Source organism: Trichoderma reesei, assembly GCF_000167675.1.
Source record: "Trichoderma reesei QM6a unplaced genomic scaffold TRIREscaffold_15, whole genome shotgun sequence".
Lineage (NCBI taxonomy): Eukaryota > Fungi > Ascomycota > Sordariomycetes > Hypocreales > Hypocreaceae > Trichoderma > Trichoderma reesei.
In genome coordinates, this window is record NW_006711162.1 from 87,186 (window position 1) to 106,206 (window position 19,021).

At 51.2% G+C, this 19,021-nt stretch overlaps 6 protein-coding genes across 6 annotated transcripts; 5 read left to right on the forward strand and 1 right to left on the reverse strand.

Annotated features, from left to right (window-relative positions):
* Nucleotides 1–271: 271 nt before the first annotated feature.
* TRIREDRAFT_64996 (Carbon/nitrogen hydrolase-like protein) lies at nt 272–1,417 on the forward strand (the record flags this gene model as incomplete). The annotated part of the gene is made up of 3 exons (XM_006966892.1): nt 272–447; nt 531–1,119; nt 1,196–1,417. 3 exons carry the CDS (start codon nt 272–274, stop codon nt 1,415–1,417), a joined length of 987 nt encoding a protein of 328 aa, XP_006966954.1.
* An 86-nt stretch (nt 1,418–1,503) lies between these two features.
* TRIREDRAFT_122783 (N-terminal fungal transcription regulatory domain-containing protein) lies at nt 1,504–3,288 on the reverse strand (the record flags this gene model as incomplete). Its single annotated transcript, XM_006966999.1, has 5 exons — nt 3,205–3,288; nt 2,790–3,128; nt 2,434–2,720; nt 2,148–2,372; nt 1,504–2,066 (listed from the first exon to the last, which is right to left on the reverse strand). Coding segments are annotated over exons 1-5 (1,446 nt in total), but the record flags the coding sequence as incomplete, so codon positions are not given.
* Nucleotides 3,289–7,551: 4,263 nt separating this feature from the next.
* TRIREDRAFT_65039 (uncharacterized protein) lies at nt 7,552–8,754 on the forward strand (the record flags this gene model as incomplete). The annotated part of the gene is made up of 2 exons (XM_006966893.1): nt 7,552–7,920; nt 7,996–8,754. 2 exons carry the CDS (start codon nt 7,552–7,554, stop codon nt 8,752–8,754), a joined length of 1,128 nt encoding a protein of 375 aa, XP_006966955.1.
* A 1,316-nt stretch (nt 8,755–10,070) lies between these two features.
* Nucleotides 10,071–11,791, forward strand: TRIREDRAFT_65070 (uncharacterized protein; the record flags this gene model as incomplete). Its single annotated transcript, XM_006966894.1, has 3 exons — nt 10,071–11,183; nt 11,257–11,427; nt 11,585–11,791. The coding sequence occupies 3 exons, from the start codon at nt 10,071–10,073 to the stop codon at nt 11,789–11,791; spliced, it is 1,491 nt and encodes a 496-aa protein (XP_006966956.1).
* Nucleotides 11,792–13,999: 2,208 nt separating this feature from the next.
* Nucleotides 14,000–15,309, forward strand: TRIREDRAFT_65190 (Carbon/nitrogen hydrolase-like protein; the record flags this gene model as incomplete). The annotated part of the gene is made up of 4 exons (XM_006966895.1): nt 14,000–14,147; nt 14,261–14,622; nt 14,677–15,090; nt 15,154–15,309. 4 exons carry the CDS (start codon nt 14,000–14,002, stop codon nt 15,307–15,309), a joined length of 1,080 nt encoding a protein of 359 aa, XP_006966957.1.
* Nucleotides 15,310–15,771: 462 nt separating this feature from the next.
* On the forward strand, nt 15,772–18,925 carry TRIREDRAFT_109230 (uncharacterized protein; the record flags this gene model as incomplete). Its single annotated transcript, XM_006966896.1, has 6 exons — nt 15,772–15,804; nt 15,966–16,172; nt 16,406–16,550; nt 16,734–17,451; nt 17,522–17,770; nt 17,837–18,925. Coding segments are annotated over 6 exons (2,439 nt in total), but the record flags the coding sequence as incomplete, so codon positions are not given.
* Nucleotides 18,926–19,021: the final 96 nt, after the last annotated feature.

The window sequence follows — 19,021 nt, forward strand, 5'->3', positions numbered from 1 at the left end:
TGGCGGTACCCAAGGCGATTGGCGGGCCAAGAGTCAAACTCGGTCTAAACTGTTAGAAATCAGCTCTCGACCAGATGTCAAGAGTTTATTCTGAGAGAATCTTCAATGGCGATATCTGGGAAGAAACAGGATGCGAGCACGACATGTCTTGACAGGAGTCGAATATGTGTATAAAAGGGGGGGGAATCCCAAGCATGCTGTCCATCATCAGGCTGGCATTGCAACACACATCAATTGCAGTCGAATTTGGAAGCAATTAGTCACAGACACAATGGATACCACTCCCCTGAATGGGAAAACAATCAGGCTTGGAGCCGTCCAGGCCGAGCCAGTGTGGCATGACCTCGATGGATGTGTTGACAAGACCATCCGGCTCATTGAGCAAGCAGCCGCAGATGGTGTTCAAGTTCTCGGGTTTCCTGAAGTGTGGATTCCCGGCTACCCATGGTAAAGCCCCTGATTCCGTCGTGGAGCAACTCCGATTACTGAAGACTTCTATGTGCTGACATGGCGAGTTTCCTGGAACGCAGGCAGATGTGGTGCGCTGCGCCGATAATTCAAGCGACCTGGGTTCCCCAGTACCATGCGAATTCCATGACCAGGGATTCGCACCAGATGAAACGGATCCTGACCGCCGTCAAGGAAGTCGGAATCTTCGTTGTTCTCGGATACAGCGAACGCGACGGATCTAGCATTTACATTGCGCAAGCTTTCATCTCGCCCGATGGGGAGATTGTCCACAATCGCCGCAAGATCAAGCCCACCCATGCAGAGCGCACTATTTGGGGAGAAGGCCAAGCCGAGTCCCTCAAGACTGTGGTAGATTCGCCGTTCGGCAAGGTTGGCGGCCTCAACTGCTGGGAGCATTTGCTTCCTTTGCTGAGGTACAGCGAATACACGCAAGGGGTCCAGATCCACGTCTCCAGCTGGCCGTCCTTCTTCGGCATGCCGGAACCTGAGAAGATCGCATGGCTCTACCATGAGACGGCCGAGGCAAGCAGCCGCATCAGCCAGAACATGGCGATTGAGGGCGCAACTTTTGTCATCTGCTCCTCGCAAATCCTGACGGACAAGGGCATGGAGAAGAATAGCATATTGGCTGGCAATCCAATCACGAAAGTGGTACGTCAGCTCGCGAAAGCAATCTTGCGTATGCAGGGCATGTCACTAATCAAGATATATTTGTCTGGCTAAGCCCGGTGGTGGTTTCTCTCAAATCTTCGGTGCTGACGGAAAGCCGCTGTGCGAACCGATCGGAGCTGGCGAAGAAGGAATCGTCAAAGCCAATGTTTCTCTCGGCGACATCGTCAAGGCCAAGACATTCGTTGATGTTGCCGGCCACTCTTCTCGACCGGATCTGCTGAGCCTTCTTGTCAACCCAACAGTCGCTAAGCACGTCACGACCATGGGCAAATAATAAAGTTATCCATTTGCGCTTCTGCGAAGAATAATAGCTACTATCCAATCGGAGATTGTCATATGAACCAAGGAACTGCCGTCTCATAGTGAATAAATTCCCACCATTTCGTGCGGTGCGTGTACGTCGAATCAGCCTGAAGGTCATAATGCTTCCAGCATGTCTCAATAAGCTTGCGCATGACCCGAATGTTGCCAATGTTTCTCACGTTATTCATGAGATCCAATATCCGTAGAATCCTAATGCGCTGTTCGTCTGTTTGACATTCGCATGCAACCATGAAAATGGGCCATGGGCTGGTGGCAACTCCCAGACGGTCCACTATGTCAAAGAACTCCTCCAGATAAGTTGTCTTTGCCTCTTCGTCTCCGGGCAAGGGGATGACGTGGAGCAGATACAGTATTGTCCCTATGCGATAGAGCTCTGCGGTGGCTAGAATGCGCGTGCGCCTAGCTGGAACTTCACCAGCTTCGCCTTCTGGATCCAATCGCTGGACAAGGTTGTGCAAAGTGTGCTCCAGTTCGAAACGCTGCTGGATCAGCTTGGGCGACAGTGGGTCGACTTCTTTCTGTATGATGGCTATGCGGAATTTGTTTATTCGATGGATGATTGCAATTGTCTCCAGAGAACACCCCGGTGCTCCAAGTATCTGGCAACCGCTCGTGTTAGCGGAGCATTACGCCATATACCAGGTAGGCAGAGACAAGGGGATGCAATTGCGCAGACTCACCACAGTAGCATCGCAATTGGAAGCCCCCAGCAGGAATAAAACATCGATGCAGTTGTGGGCTTGTCGGAGGGGCTGACTGAAGCATGCCAACACTTCGTGATACAGAAACCAGGTGAAGAGGAAATCCGCTCTAAGCTGCCTTCGATATTCCGGGTATAACCCTTCCAGCATATACTTGGCACCGTCGAGGTGTGTGGTCCAGTGGCCGTCGGTCTCGTCAAAGACCTGGAGTCCGTGAGCATACGAGTGCATACGTCCCCGTGGCACTTCGCTCCTTGTGACTTACACTGTAGATGCATAGCATCATGGACGCGGCGAATTGCGTTTGGTTGAGGTCGACCGAGCTCGTTTCATGTCCGGGAGTCAAGGAAGCGGAAAGGTAGCGCACGGCATTCGTCTTGTACGTGAGGGCTGCTGCAGAGCCACTGTGATGAAAGGCAGCCACAGCCATCATTGAGTTCCATAGCGCTTTTGTTGCGCTGTCTCCCCGTGATAACACCATCTGGACAAGATCTGTCCGAAAGCCGTTCTGGACTTGAGTGGTCGAGATCATCGGAGCAATGACGCGCTCGTCTTCAGGTCAGGTTAACTACTGGATCTTGGGAAGAGAGATGGAGGGACTGGGGTTAACTGAGCCCTTACAGTAGGACATGAACAGAGCATCTTGGCCGATCATTGTCGGATAGAGATTGAGAGCCCGTGTAGGCTTGGCAACAGTTTTCGTGATGAGGGCATTGTAAGATGTCGGGTCCAGCGCAGAGGCGACATCATTGTGATTGACGTTGAGGAAGTGCACTCCGTAGCTCTTGGAAGCCTCGAGCGGGTTCTCTGGAGGCTCATAGACCACGAAACCACTGTCCTTGCGCCGGCCATCATGGCGATCCGGCCACAGCAGACGAAGTCCGTAGCCCTGGCATTGTCTACCCGTGCGGGTGCAGTTGTGGCACACGGGCAGATCCCTGTCGCACCCTATTTTCCGCTCTTTTACGGCACCTGTCAGCAGAGGCATCCGAGCTGCTGCCGCCAGAGCGTGCCAGCTGGAGAACAGTGAACCCACGTTTACATGTCCAGCAGCCTTGCTTGGCCTTCATATCTTCTAGGCCAAAGTCTGATGACCTCGCCCAGAGCAGCACGTCTTTGGCATTGTCAATCCGCCCAGTCCGTTCGGCGAAGAGCTGCTCAAAGGTGGTAGAAAGTCGGAAGTTGGAAGCAGCAAAAGAGGAATCTGACTGTATCCCGCAAGGCCTCCGCTTTCAGCGTGCCAGAAAGGCGCCAAGGCAGGGCTAATCAATATTCCGATCCGCGAGGGAATCGATCAGGCCATTTGCTAGTACTCGATCTTCTTTGCTCAACATGAAGGCTCAAGAGTGTGACTAAGAATGAAGATGTTGATGGTAATGGACAACCTAATTACGCTCGCAATGCGGTATTGATGCCATCGTCACTGTCATTACCTGCTCTTCGTTTCCGATTGTCGATGCTTAATTGGGATTCCCTGGCGCCAAACACATTGGCCCAGCAATATGGATATGCGCCTCCTTAATTGGGTTATATTTAGCGGGCCATCTGATGATGATTTGTGAAGAGATTCGGTGTCGGTCTACTTGATACGTGCTCCGAATGGTCAGTCAGGAATGGTAGGGGCGAAATACTAACGCGGTGGTGGCCATCCTAGATCTGTATTCATGCAGCCTTTGACTGCTCCTGACCGAGTGTCATACAAGTGAGCAGCTCCAGCTTACTCTGCGTAGAGTACTCCGAACGGACAGCAAGACGGTTTCGATTGCACAGCGAAGCAAGCTACTATGTTTGAGAAACATAGACTAAAGGACAGCCAATCCAACGCAGATCCACTAAGAGGTATATTCCCCTACATGTCTTGATGGAGCGCAAGGCGCCGCATTCTTCACTTCAGGTTATGATTTAGTCTAGTAGTTGGGTGAGCTGTTGGTACCCTGGAGAGCAGACCCAATTTTCCGAACATGCGTTGAGGTGGCGACATTTGCCCACCCATGAATAATTGGGCATTGGTCAATTGCTCCAAGTCTGGGAGATAAAAGGCAGTGACGGATGGCAATCAAGTAAAAGACGCAGCATGGTTACTTCAACCTCGTTCCGTAAGGTACATCACAAGTCACTTCAAGGATGGCCGAGAGGGGTGTTAGAAGCAACTGTTCGCTACTCCAGTAATAGAATCTGGAGCGATCGCTAGGTGTCCATAACGAACATGCACAACATCATCGTATTGCGGCGACCTTGCTAAGACATTGAGGAGCTTTGACATATCGTAGTCTACAAGGTTGCCATGGAGAACTGTTTCAACGGAGATGTCAGAGGAGGCCATGACAATTGTACCCAGCACTGCGCTTCACAGCGATGTCCATCTTGAAAATGACTGGCAACCATCTACTGCCAAATTTCAAGACATTACTCTTGATTCCACATATGAATAACCCAGATAATTACACATGAGATTTCTCGTGGGCATCACTATGCACCTTTTTCCTCCCGAAATCATTTTCGATCAGTAGGCTGGCAGCGAGAGTATTCGTTTGAGCCTGTTCCTGACACCACCACTTGCACTTTCTATGCTGCTCTGGCTCGGACGACGCGGAACCGCATTGACTACACCACAACCCGCAGCATATCGTGTCGTCGCTATGCGATTCGACCGATCTATGTACAGCGTTAGGTAACTATTCCATGGATTTGCTCATGGCCTTACGAGAACAATCATGGCGTCCCGGATCGTTCAAGACCGCATCAAGCTTCGCTTTGGCTCTCTCAGAAGCTGACGGCATGGTGATACGTTGTTATACTGCGATTTAGGTCTTCGATGAGCAGTTGACGTCTGATAGCCACGGCGCCGAATAAAGTTCCACGAGCCGTCAGTTTTATATCCGAGATGCGGGGTAAGAAGTTGCGTCAAATGCATATTCTTCTAGAGAACTAGAATCTCTGTATGTCTTCTATTTCTGTGGCGTAACCATGACATCAAAATGGTCAACCGTTACGCTAAAGCTCTTGAGTAAGACCAGCTTCATCTCACCCGAGTTGAAGCGCCTTGAAAAAAGAAGATAACTTGCAACAACAGAGGCCCGTCTCGGCTGTATAAACAGTTACTAGCCAAGTCAACTATTGGGGTTGGTTCTGCTTGTGTGTATAGCGTACACATGCCGACTTCAGGGTCTAGGAACTGGTGGCAACAATGTGTGAGGCTTTTGGTAGGGAAAGAGTGACCAGTACAGTAGGTAGGGGACTTGGACAAGGCTGCTTGACCTCGGCATCGTGCCTACTCAGGTGCCTATCCGTCACACGTTGATCCGTGATACCTAGCCATAAGGTTCCTACCTACCTAAACCCACACCAGAATTGTCTATCCCGAGACGACACTTGGCCAGGCCAAAAGCCGGTTTGCCGAATGAACAATCATTCAACTGCAGCACATGGAGGAGCTAGTCAAAAATAATGAGATTGGAAGGCCTTACTCAGAGCAGTCGAGCATTCGACCCGAAGTGTGGCGGCTTACGGACTATGGGCTTACTAAAGTCTGAGATGCCATCGATGTTCAAGAAACTAGGGTCGTCCGCAACACGTTTGTTCGGACCATTTCTCGCCGTGAATGGTTGGGATTGGTGGCTTCTCAATGTACGAGTAGGTGATCGTCTCTTGCGCCGATGACATGTGAAGTGTAATATGCGTTGGCATGCCGTCTGATGTGGCCTCGTTGGGTTGGTGCCGTGGACGAGCAATTGCATGTACTTTGCAGACTGCATGCCTGGAAAGTGGTGGGAAGAAGAAGGATTCAAAGTTCCTAGGTCGAAACGACATGAATTGAGTATTGTCCAAATGCTGAGGAAGCGATAGGGCAAGATTAGCCTGATTGAAGTCCGTCTTCGGAAGTCTGTGAGAAATCATGGGGGAGGGTCGGGAAGTTTCCCATTTCAACCGCTCAACTGCGCCACGCAAAGCTTAAGCGCATGGGGTCCTTACTTGTGACGGAAGCAGAGCATTCCGAGCTGGTTTTTGCATGATGTCGCAATGGCTCATTAATGATTAACATTGATGCGTGGGTAAAAGGGATTTTCTCAGCGTCGAAGCGGATTCAGTCATCCGAACTCCAGGAATTGCATCTCTGGGTGGGTTGTTCGGAGTACATGTTACCTGCATTGTTCTTCAGTACCTATTCTCCATGAGCTATGGAGAATATCAGAGACAGTGGAAGCCTGATCGACCTTTTGCAGACAGAAAAAAGCGCGTGAGCCACCTACGAGAACGGCGTGCAGAAAGCCACAGCCATGAACACAAGCATCAAAGAACACCGAGAATACAAGCTTCAAAGATAGTGTATTCGTGTCGAGGTGGCTGTCTTTGGTACAAAGCAGACTTCATCCCAGGTGAAAGTGAGCAACTGCTGAGACAACCTGTTACTGGCGAGACATATGTACAACAGCCCGGACGGACCGTGAAGCAAAGTACATCATCGTCATCCCATCCATACCTACCTGACGATTCTAACTTTTGCCGCCCAAACCATTGATGTTGGGTACTTACATACATGAAGGATTCAAGAGGAAGTTTAGCCTCCTACATACTGAGTGACGAATGAGCCCTGCAGCAAGCGAGCGAGCTTTCACTCGGCCCACGCTATGCGCAAAAGGCGGGAAGTCTGCTTTTGCTGGCAGCTGTCAGCCTGTGGTAGAAACATGTTTGCTGGTTTGTTTATTTTGGAAACAGAATCCATCTGAGCTGCGCCAGGCCATCCTGTGAACCAGGCGCCAAAAACGCGCGCTTCTCGGCTCGATCTGGGCCGGTGCACGGCTCTGCACGTCCATAGGTAGAGCAGGGCATTTATTAATGGTAGGTAGCCAACAGTTTACCTAGGACAGGAAGCAGCAGAAAACACCCACAAAAGCCTCTAAGACCACCAAAAATAGCACGGCAGTCGGCAGTCAGCAGCCAGTAGTCATCCGCTTACCAACGCATCCGGACCCTTGACTGCTGCCAGCCTACTATCGGCAATCCTAGCTTCCGGGATCAGGTAGTCTAAAATGGGAGCACTAGGTTGATGGCTTAGAGAGGCTTTGGGGGGGAAGAAGCCACAAGCTATCCGGAAGCAGAGTGGTCCGCCAGTTGGGTTATGATGATGGAGAATTCTAACGAGAGCCTAGAAGAAACTGCGTGTTGATGGGCCAAATGGAAGCATGTATATAACCATCTCATCATTCATCCTATTCCAGAATCTCATCACCGCCATCATCACTCTCACCACAACAACAATTTCAGCAGTCAGTATCGTACTAGCAGCTGTAGATCGATACCACCACCCGTGTTTGACCTTTATACCTACGCATCATACAGCTCCTTCTGTCTCTCTCTTACACACAAAGTCGTCTCAGAAACAATGGCCAAGCTTGCCAAGGTTCTCGCCTCTGCCCTGGCTCTGGCCGGCTCTTCTGCCGCGACCTGGCCCCCCAACAGCAAGGACTGCACAACCACAGCTTCCGCTGCTGATGGCTTCCCCACACCCAATGCTGAGCAGCTGAGGGCCATCTCGGAGAGAGCTGATGGCTCTCTCTCAAACGCTCCTCCGCCAGCCACGCTTGCCGACAGCACCCTGCAGTCACTCCAAGTAATCGCCTTCAACGAAGAATTCGAGACTGCTTACTTCCAGTCCCTCCTTGCCAACGTTACGTTGGGCGTCCCCGGCTATGAATCGTGGAAGGGTTATGGAAAGGCCGAGTTAGAGAAGATTCTCAAAGTCATCATTGCTGTAAGTTCCAAGTGACAGTGCCTCTCTCTGGTTTGGCCAGGAACATGGACTAACATCTGGTCTCACTCACTTTAGCAAGAAGAGCTCCACGCCCTCAATGCACTCAACGCCTTGAACAAGTTCAAGAAGCTTGCTCCTCTGCCTTGCAAGTACCGCTTCCCGGTCACCAACATCCATGACGCCATTGCCGTGGCGGAGGCCTTCACAGCCGTCGTCATGGGCACACTTCAAGACGTGAGCCAGGCTGCCGCCGCTGCTGGAGATGCAGGCATTGTACGCGGCGTAGCATCAGTCATTGGTCAGGAGGGTGAGCAGAACGGCTTTTACCGGACTCTCCTCGGCGCCGTCCCCTCTGAGAAGCCATTCCTGACGACCAATGTCGGCCCGTTTGCATTTTCCTTCCTCAACAACAACTTCATTGTCCCCGGCTCATGCCCCTTTGATGTCAACGCTCTGGGTGTACCCATCTTCACTCAGCTCAGCGTCGAGGGCGGTAGTGCTGCCCTTAACATCCGTCCCGAGGACCAGTGGCTCAACTACAGCGCCGACCTAAGCTCAGTCAAGAACGCTGCCAAGTTCAGCAACGGCAATGGCGAGGGTCTCTTCATCACCTACTTCAGCGGCCAGCTGGTTCCGTTTAGCGTTCCCGTCAAAGACTTCAAGTGGAACGGCGGCAAGGTCACATTCAAGGCCTTCTTCCCCTTTGACGACAACATCATGTTCGGCCTGTCCATCGCTTCCTTGACTGATGGCGGTAACTTTACCAATCCTGATGCCGTCCCTGCTGCCACGCTGGCTGCCCCTGCCATCATTAATGTCAACGACGAGTTCTAAGTAGAGTCGACGGGAGTGGATATCAACTAAACGATAATGTGTAATGCGATTTGGGTCTTTGGGGGGAGCTGGGGTCATGGTTGGGTTTTGTCAATGGGCCATAGAGGTGCGAATATTATATCCAAGGTGGAACTTTCTGGCATTTCGGATTTTTCTCGACAATCTTCATCATGCTTCTTCATATGTTAGCTCAATAAAGTGCAACTTGATACCTCACCCTTTCTCGCAATGATTACAATCGTAGAGTGAGTGAGCTGCTTCCCCGCCGCCGGCTTTCTCGAACTTCCGACGATCGAGATTCGTATGTCGTTGCACATCATCGCTGTGACTCAGGCCAACGCTTGGTATATGCTTGTAGAACAGATATCCCGTCGCAGAAATGCATACATTTGTACTTTGGAATATCGTGTCTGAATGGTTTGATCATACTGATGATGGGCTAGACGAAAGGCAGACCAAGAGGAAGAGGCACGAAGCGATTACTCCTCTCGCCTGAGAGATCGTACGAGGGGCTGTTGCAACATACCGAATCCTTAATGCCTCAGGCAACAAGTTTCCCGCTTTTTGCAGTCGCTGTCACCATTATGTAATCGCCTCCCTCCCAAAAATTAGGAACTCACCAAAGCAGAGTACAACGCCAAAATGAAGCCGAGCTGGAGGACGACTCATGGACGCTTTCATCATTCAAATGACAAGCGCTTCATACCGTCTCGACAGCTGCGTAGTGCAATAGATTACATATTGCGCATACTCTCACCGTTCTTGTTTCTGTCGATATCCATCAACATACCGCAGCACAAAAGCGCGCTCAGGAAAATGAGCTTCTCACGACCGCGGTGATGAAGAAATCAATTGCTTGCGGCGCATGTCGAACCTCGAAGAGACGAGTGAGTCAACAGTGATGCTGCCTTAGTGAACCATGCTGAATCAGTCAGTGCATTCATTCAGGTGGGCCGCCGTGTATTCGCTGTAAGGAGCGAGGCGATGAATGCATTTTCCCTCCAAAAGGCACCTCCTTCATATTCCGACGCTCACGGCTTGAGCGTCAGCAACGTGCCGCATCATCTGCCCTGCCAACCGATGCCAGCACTGTGTCGTCCCTCCTATCCGCCGCCGCCGGGCCTCAAGGCGAGGCTCCAGATGACCCAGACGAGCAGCCCAAGGTCAACCTATGGGAGAAAGACCCTCTAGAATACGTGACGGATGAGGTCAAGGAGAGCTACATGAGATGTTCGTACAAGTGGTCATTTCATCATATGCCTACTTTCTTTGCGCAAATACGAAACAAAACCTTGGATCGGTCTGTTGCCTGGGCGATGTTGGCCATTACTGTGCGGTTCTCTCAGAAACCTCCCGAGGGATTCTCCAGCCAGATCCAGACAAGCAACTACTTTGCCGCGCACACAAGGTCCCTGATCCTGCCTTCGATTGATGAACCGAGCTTGCAGCGGATACAGGTCCTCCTCATGCTTACGGGCCATTCATGGGGGTCGGGGGAAGGCAGGCGTGCATGGGTGTACCTCGGAATGGCCGTGAGGATGGCCCAGATCATGGGCTTATTCGAAGATGCGCCAGTCACGTCTCCTGACACCCAAGACTTTATACACGGAGAGGAACGACGGCGGACCGCTTGGACTTGCTTTCTGATGGACAGTCTTCTGAGTGGCGGCAAGGGCCGTGAGCGGCTGCTCTCCGCGGACAGCATGCAGATACAGCTGCCTTGCGATACGAGCAACTTCATCTTCGGCGAGTCTGTCCTCTGTCCCTTCATCGAGGGTTTCCGATCCGATGGCACTGTGAAACTCCCGCGTGGAAATCTGGGCATTGTCGCCTACAGCATGAGGGTTGCTGATGTTTGGGGTGCCGTTGCGAAATGGTCTTGCTCTTCGCACCCGAATAACACGCCTCCCTGGCAAGCAGAGTCGGAGCTCCAGCGCTTGTTAGTACGGCTGAACGCCTGGAGAGACTCACTGCCTCCTCGCCTGCGCTATGACCTGTCTCTACTGCACGCCCACAGTGTCCAAAACCAGGGACAGGCGTACTGCTATATGCATTGCATCTATTTCATGTCGGTCATATTCCTCTATCGATCATATCTGCCTGAATTGGAAATGCACGAGGAAACAGAGCACGAAAACGGCGACAGGAAGCAGTGGACTGAGTTTTCTTGTAGAGAGCTTGCAAAAGTTGCCGACCAGGTGTGCGAAATGCTCCAGGACATCCGCGGGTTTGGCTTCTTTTTCCTACGCGGCTTGGTTCCCTGGATAGGGTTTACCATCTACACAGCGATTGGAACGTTGCTGTATTTCTGGCATTTCCCTCATGTAAGCGAGGGTGATCCGCAGATTGAAAGCTGGAGGCAGCGCATCATTGATGGGTGTGTCTTCCTCAAGGACATGAGACAGGCCTGGCCAATGGCTGATACATGGGTACGTCGCGCTTCACCGATTGTCTCCCAGCCACTACAACGTATCATCACTGACTTCCTCTTCTCCTTCGCAGCGAGAAACCATCAAGGCGATGCATATATTCTATAGCAATGTCAAGGCCAAAGGTAATCAGGCCATGAGTCCGAGTGCTCGTCGGGAGATGCGAAACGCCATCATCGACTACGGTGCGCTGCAACCATCTCCAGTTCAACCAGCCGATAGTGGCAGCGAAGAAGATGCCATGGTAGGTCGTGCTTTCAACTCATGAGGCTTCCGCTCTGGGCCATGGCTTACACGTCGGACAGGTTGTATCTGAACAGGAGAATACCAGAACGGAGGAGCTTCACATGAACGAGCTGAATACGAATGCCTTGGGCTCGAGTGCAATGAATACAACTGAGATGAACTCTAATGAGCTAGCTGCCAGTGAGATCAGCCCAAACGAGTCGGAGCTCATATCACACGAATTCGGCGTGGTACCGCCTGCTGACTATGATCTTTTCGACACGCATTTCGACATTGACTCGGCGATGCAAGCGTCATTTGCCGACGCAACCCAGGGCTTTTGGGAAGGATTTCCGGGAAACGTTGAGGTATCAGGATGGTGATTCGAAGGATCAGGATGGTGATCTGAAGGCGTTTGGGTTTGGATACCAGCACAAAGCTTTCTCCCCTCTACTCTATGTGCAGTAAAGTTTGACATTTTCCAGATATATCATCCTTCGGGGACGCACTCTGTGTTTTTTAGCTGTATGTCGCGGACTCAAATCTAACCACTATCAAGCTTTTCCTCCACATGTGTTTTCAACACTTCTTTCGAGACATACCCGACTAGGTAGGTTTGAACAGGAATTTCGATGTGTCCTCATGATGAATACGACGAGCTCCAAGCGAATTGGAATCGAGCCCAATTGATGTTAGACTCCGGGTTTCTCTCTTCGACAGTTCCGAAGACTACCGGAAACTGATGAGGTGAAAACAGTTCTTCCAGCCGCCGCTGTAAATTTCTCCACAGCACTTGTCATCTTGACTGGGTAGGTAGGTATGTGAAGCTGATAGACAAGCGGCATTGTCGAGCAGCACCACAGATCAATTTCCCAACGACCCAAGTCATGCCCATCCCAGAGGGGCCGTTCTACGCGACAATTGCTCGGATGATAGCGAGCCTCTCGCCGCCAGTTCCCGATATTGCCGACTCAATTCCACGAGTGGCGGCGATGCTTCCCATGAGATATCTCAGATCTGCCGTACCATTACGTACAATGTACAACGGACCCTTTTTTGGGGGTGTTGACGGAAAGAGCCCATACTCGGCAATGAGGGATGGCCCATGAAACTTCGCCGGAAGGGGCTTGGGATATTGTAAAATATCTAAGACAGCATGCGAGGATGTTTGTTGCAACAATAACACTGGTTATTGGGGAGACTTTCGTGCTGTAGGGAGCCGTAAGTGTGGTTTGTGCAAGACATAAATGTCGTGTCAACATCCATCACCCCCTGTGTCTTCAACGCCCGACTAAGGTTGTTGGCGACCCGCAGAGGCCGGATCTCCTCTTTCCGAAGTACATCATGGCGGGCCTTTTCGGATGTGGATTGTACAATATGGCATAGAAACAAGCGGGTCCCCGATGGAACAGCAAAGCGACAACACCTGCACAATAAGGTGTTCTCCGGCAGTTGTATCATGGAGCTATAGACGACAATGCCAGAGAGACGACAAGGAAGAAACATTAGAGAGCCAGCTATTTCATTCCTCCGTCGCCTTGAGTATCTCTGCTTCTCTCTGTGTTTACAGGTTGATCTCGATGTCAACCTCTTCGTTCTTAGGGGCCCAAACACCTGCTGTTGTGATCCACTCCGCTGGCCTTTTTTTGGTCTCGTGTGCGTACGTTATGTATATCGACTATCTAGGAAACCTTTGGGTTGATTCACATCCTTCCGAAAGCTTTCCGATTGATGGGCTTACTTGTGGATCTTGGATACCGGCTTGTCATCCTTGACCCCTCCAACCTGTTGGCGCTTCGAAGTTTACAGTCTGCACCACCCCCGTCTTAGTGAGAGGAGTGTATTTACCCGGTGTATTGTTTCTACCTCTCAATCCAGTTGCATCTATAGCTGAGGGCCAGCAACTTCAACTGCTATCACCAAAGATGTTGATCTTCGTTATCTGTGTTTATCTCAAGAGTTCTGCAAGTCGCCGTGTCCTTCACCGTGTTGCCCCGCTGTACGTGCCTACCTCTACATGTGCGGCAACTGCGGCGTATGCGGCCGTTGATGCCATTTTGAGGGTATCAATGTCGCAAGCATTCTGGAGACATTGCAGGGTCCAACGACAATCGCTTCTGTCAGCAGGCATTCCCGGGGGAGCACTGCATGAAAAACGTGTGATTGTTGAATCTCTGAGCAAGGCCAGCCTATACCGGTGTTACGCGGGACAGGACGGGCCTGGGTGCCACCAATGGTTCGATGTGAGCTTTTTCTCCGCAAAGATTCATGTGCTCAACACCGTCAACACCACCATATTGACGAGATCACCGAGATTCCGATGGCCGAGGACGCGAGCGGCGTATGCGGCATCCTCATTGCAACTTCACGACGTTCTGGGGATGGTAATTCACGACGGTGTAGACCAAAGAATGGAGCAGTCATTGCGCCAGCTGAAGAGACTGAGCACTCAGCGTGGCTCTAACACAATATAAATATCACGACTCCTCCCAAGCACTGGCCAATTTGAGTGGCCTCACATCAACAACAACTCAGTCATCAATTTGATACGGTAGATATTCTTCCAAAAGAACCAACGAACCAACGCCAACATGGTTGCCACTATTCGTCAGTACAAGGCTGCTTGTGTTCAAGCCGAGCCAGGCTGGTTCGACTTGGAAAAGTCTGTCCAAAAGACGATCAATCTCATCACCGAAGCTGGCGAGAAGGGATGCAAGTTGATTGCATTCCCAGAGCTTTGTAAGTTTCAAAGGCGGAATTGGAAGCCGAGGGAACATGGCTGATGATTTGTTCTAGGGATTCCTGGGTAGGAGACGCAGAAACTGACGGTCATGGCAATGACTGATTCGGAGCTGACTGTGACGATAGATACACCTACTGGGGATGGCGTGTCAACTACCAAGACTCGTTGCCTCTGCTCAAAGAGTACCACAAGAACAGTCTGCGTCCCGACTCTGATGAGATGCGCCGCATTCGCTCCGCTGCCCGCAAGGCTCAGATCTATGTGTCTCTAGGCTACTCTGAGATTGAGGGCAATAGCATGTACATTGCCCAGATTATCATTGACCCTAATGGCGATGTTATCAACCACCGCCGAAAGATCAAGCCCACTCACGTGGAGAAGCTTGTGTTTGGTGAGGGAACTGGCGACTCTTTGGTCAGTGTGGTCGAAACCGAGATTGGTAACCTTGGCCATCTCAACTGCTGGGAGAACGTAAGTCGCCGCTAAGATTCTATCCTGTTGATCTCATCCATTGACCGGTCTCAGATGAACCCCTTCCTCAAGGCGAACGCTTGCGCTCAATACGAGCAGGTCCACGTTGCCGCTTGGCCCGTCTACCCTCCCGCATCAACTCTGCAGTACCCCGACCCTTACACCAACATATCCGAAGTGCAGTCTGAGCTCGTTACTCCCGCGTACGCGTATGAGACGGGCACTTGGACGCTCGCTCCCAGCCAAGTCGTCACTCGAGAGGGTGCCCGAGCCAACCTACCCCCGAGACTACGGAACGATGAAGCCGCTGTTGATGCGGAAGCTGCCGTGATCGGGAACGGCTTTGCACGCATCTACCGCCCAGATGGTTTCCGCGCCGTTCAGGACCCGCCCAAGGACTTTGAGGGCATCTTCATTGTCGATATCGACCTCGATGAGAACCTTTTGACCAAGCGTCTGGCTGACTTTGTATGTATTCTACCCCTTGCGAGAGTGATGAGCTTTGCACTAACAGACAAACTGCGTAAACAGGGTGGGCACTACATGCGACCCGATCTGATCCGCCTTTTGGTCGACAAGACGCCCAAGACGTTCCTCGTGGATGCCGACAATGTTGACCCCAAGAACTTCCCAAGCTCGTTGCAGCGCCTTGGATTAGACAAGCCTCTCCCTGCACCTGAGGAGTAGATTCCTGAGCTCGATGGTGGATGAAGAGAGCGAACTGTGAAGGGCAAAACTTGTTGTCAGCCCAAGGGGTAGTTAGAATGTACTCTCACCTTATTGTTTATCTATTATCTTTATCTCGATGTGCAGAATTCATCTGACTGAAGGCAATTGTAGAGGTGCCAATCTTGTCTATGAGCGCCTTTACCCGACCAAGAGTACTGAATGCATCGATCTGAAGAATACTGGACTGATCTACAGAAAACAATTCAAACGTTTAAACCTGCGCCGCAGGCTGTAGAACCCTTGTTATCACCAATTGCAGGAGAAATCGAGGCTTTGTAGGGTAGTTTCTGATTCGTTCCGGAGAGTCCAATGTCTCAACGTGCTTAGGCTTAATTCTGACTATTCCTTATTGCTTACTCTACAGCAATGTGTAGTACTCTGTAATCAAATACTCATCTCTATACAAACTGCATGATACAGTGATAGCAGCCGCCGCCTCCAAGGTCCAAGCCGGTGAGACAAGGGCCGCTAGTCCTTTCCAACAGAATTAGCCGATTGATAGTCCACATTGTGTATTGCCAAGAATCACAGAACCGTCGACAATTGTCTACCAGTGTACTAAATCCTTAGTTCTGTTATGGGGATAAATCGAGTACGCAGACCACGGTTGACAGGAAAGTCTAGGATTGTAGTCTCTGGCCCGAAGGAGGGCGGCGTTTTCCGCTTTGTGCCTTTTAGTACCTGTACGGACGGAACATCACAAACCACTGTGGACGGGAGTTACCTTGGTATCCGCGTCGAAGCCGGAACATCATTTGTCCGTCTCATTATCGAAGCGGCGCTGTCTGCGAGTTCAGGTTACCGAGCCCGTCTCTCTGAAGGTATGAGCGACAGATTGTCCATCCTCTGGGCTCTGGACAATGCTTGCCATGGTCTTCATCAGCCGCAGCGCGATGCCAAGATATCCTGGGTCAATCATTACGACATTCTCAAATGACCAGGCCCTCGTTTGACGTTTATTGCGGCAGCTTTGTCCACATCCAGCAAAAGACGCGCTCGTGGGACCCGCAAGCGAATCGCCGCAGGAGACATCTAGAACCTGACTAAACTGCAGTGCTCTCCTCGCTCTGCCACGCCCTTCCCCCCTCCGTCGAGATGGATGACACATTGGCCGGAGGCGTGGCGACAACAGCTTCTAAACCATCGTCCCAGGCGCCGTCCACGCGGAAGAGGCGACACTCATACACGCGCGTTGCTTGGTAAGCTTCGACTGTCCTCGTAGTCACCGAGGCGTTCGACCCGTTAGTGACACTTTCTCAGTGATGAATGCCAACGGCGCAAGACAAAATGCAGCGGAGAGAGGCCCTGCAAAGCCTGCAGAGAGAGCAACCATGCCTGTCTCTATGATCGTACGACACGCTTCCGAACCCGTAATCGTGTAGTGTAAGGCTCACCTCCATCACCTCGGTCGTCAGGTATCTTACCCGCGATAGGAATCCTACGGAGAGCCAAGCTTCCTCTACGAATACCGTGAATCAGCAAGCTGCGTCTTCCACAGACTCCCATCCAGGGCAATCCCATTCAGCGGCTGCCACTACAACAACGCCTTCAGCCCCGTCAAAGGCCAATGGACTGCTCAGCTCGGACTACTACCTTCAGCTGGCCGAGAAGCTTCTAACCGCAGCAAGGCCCCCATCTACCCAGAAGGCCAAGCCCCAAAACCCTTATAATGGTGTTCCTGTCACGTATCTCCTTGAACAGCTCCTCCTGCATCGGGCAAGCAAATCTTCTGGGAATGTGTTGGCTTTCATTGACAACGATCGCTGGATCAACATCATCGCGTTTTATGAAGAGGAGATTGGCGTTCAATATCCCTTTCTCAATCTCGAAGAGGTCAAGCGCCAGGTCACAGAAGTTGATTCGAGGAATGCACGAGATGATCAACATCAATCTTCACGGTCACCGTCTACCAGTCAAGTGAGCCGCAGTCAGATCGAGAATATTGCCATCCATATATTGGCCATCATTTCCATTTTCGCCGATGCACGAGCGATTGGCATAGCAAATCCCTGGGTTGAAGAAACATATGCAGCAACAGTAGCAAAAACACAACTCCAAAGCACCATCAATGCTGCTGATTTATGCCTGCTGATTCTTGCTGTAAGTATATTGTCCTTCCGGGAGAGTATCTCATTTTGCCCATCTAATTGTTCGCTATTATTTGAATCAGGCCATCTTCTTCTTCCACAGTGACCGGGAAGTCTTAGCTTGGAGAGCAATTGGCAATGTTCTTCGGCTTCTGCAGGAAAATAGCTCCCGAAACTCGGGGGACCTGAGTCTTCACGAGGGAAGCCAAATTGCAGCATCGGGCGAAAAAGTATACTGGTGTGTATACACACTCGATCGGCGCTGGAGTTTTGGCACAGATTTGCCGTTTGCAGTTCACGACACTGAGATAGACCGACATCCCATGCTGGAGGTGAGTGACGAGCATTCTGTCCATCACAACTACAGCCTCAGTTCCACTGAACAACTCGTGCAATAGAATGACTCACCTTCAACATCCTATGTCATCAGCATGGTCTCCTATTGTCGAATCTCTTCTGATGTGAGAAAATGGCTGTTGGAACCAATATCTGGCTCCGCGTCCGATATGACGCGCGATTTCCTCGATTTTCGCATTGTGCAATGGAAGCGCAATTTGCCAGCCAATCTTCAATATGACCCTTCCACAAAATATGAGCCGACGAGGGTTGACCGGGGAGAGTACAGAATCCGCCTGCTTCTGTACCTGAGGGCCAACCAGATGAGAATCATCATACACAGGACATCGGCAAATCGCCTCGCATCAAACAACCTCGACTCATCAACAGCCAATGTTCTGGCTGAAGTGTCTCATGATACGATCCGCACCTTGGTCCGGCTGGCCGACGAGACCGATATCTATCACGCGCAGCACAAGACTTATAACCATTTTCTTGAATCCGCCTTATCTTCGATGCTTCTCGTTCTGGGCAGTATCAACGACGATGCCAATCGAGCCTCGTGCCTCCAAGATGCATTCGATGCCGTAGAGCTGATACAGCGCCTATCATTGACATCACCCGTCTCGCAACGCCTCTTGGAACGATTACGCAACATCCACGAGGCTATGGATAGCTTTCGAGCTCGAGGTAGTAGAGCAACATCGCATATGTCGTCAAGCCTTGATGGAACCACGTCGCTACCGCAAACCGCGTTCAGCCCGGATCGGTCTATGGCGTTTGCACGACTCGAAGCCGATCAAGGCCATGGCAATGCCTCCAGGACAAATATGGACATGGTAAGGGCATCTGAGCAGCCATTGGCGGTTTCTGTATTGTCCGGCCGTGATGGGGCTGAGAGAGACCTGCAACAACGCAGGATCATGGGTTATTCTCTGGGCGGGAATCAGACAATGGCGTCGCCGTCTCATTCTTTTCCCCAAACATCATCAGCTGCTGGCGCTGCCGTTGCATCGCCGGATATGCCGCACTCAAGGCGTGGTTTCGACATGCCCGGAACTATCCTTAATCTGGCTACTGACTTGCCTTTCATGAATTTTCCCGAACTGGGACAGTTTTTCGACGATAATCCGGTCAATTTCACATTCTAGAAGGATGGGCGCAGGGCGAAATCGGCATGAATGGGCAGCTACAACTAATACCTCTTAATCTTCTTATATTAATGCTAGATAATATGTGATGTGAGC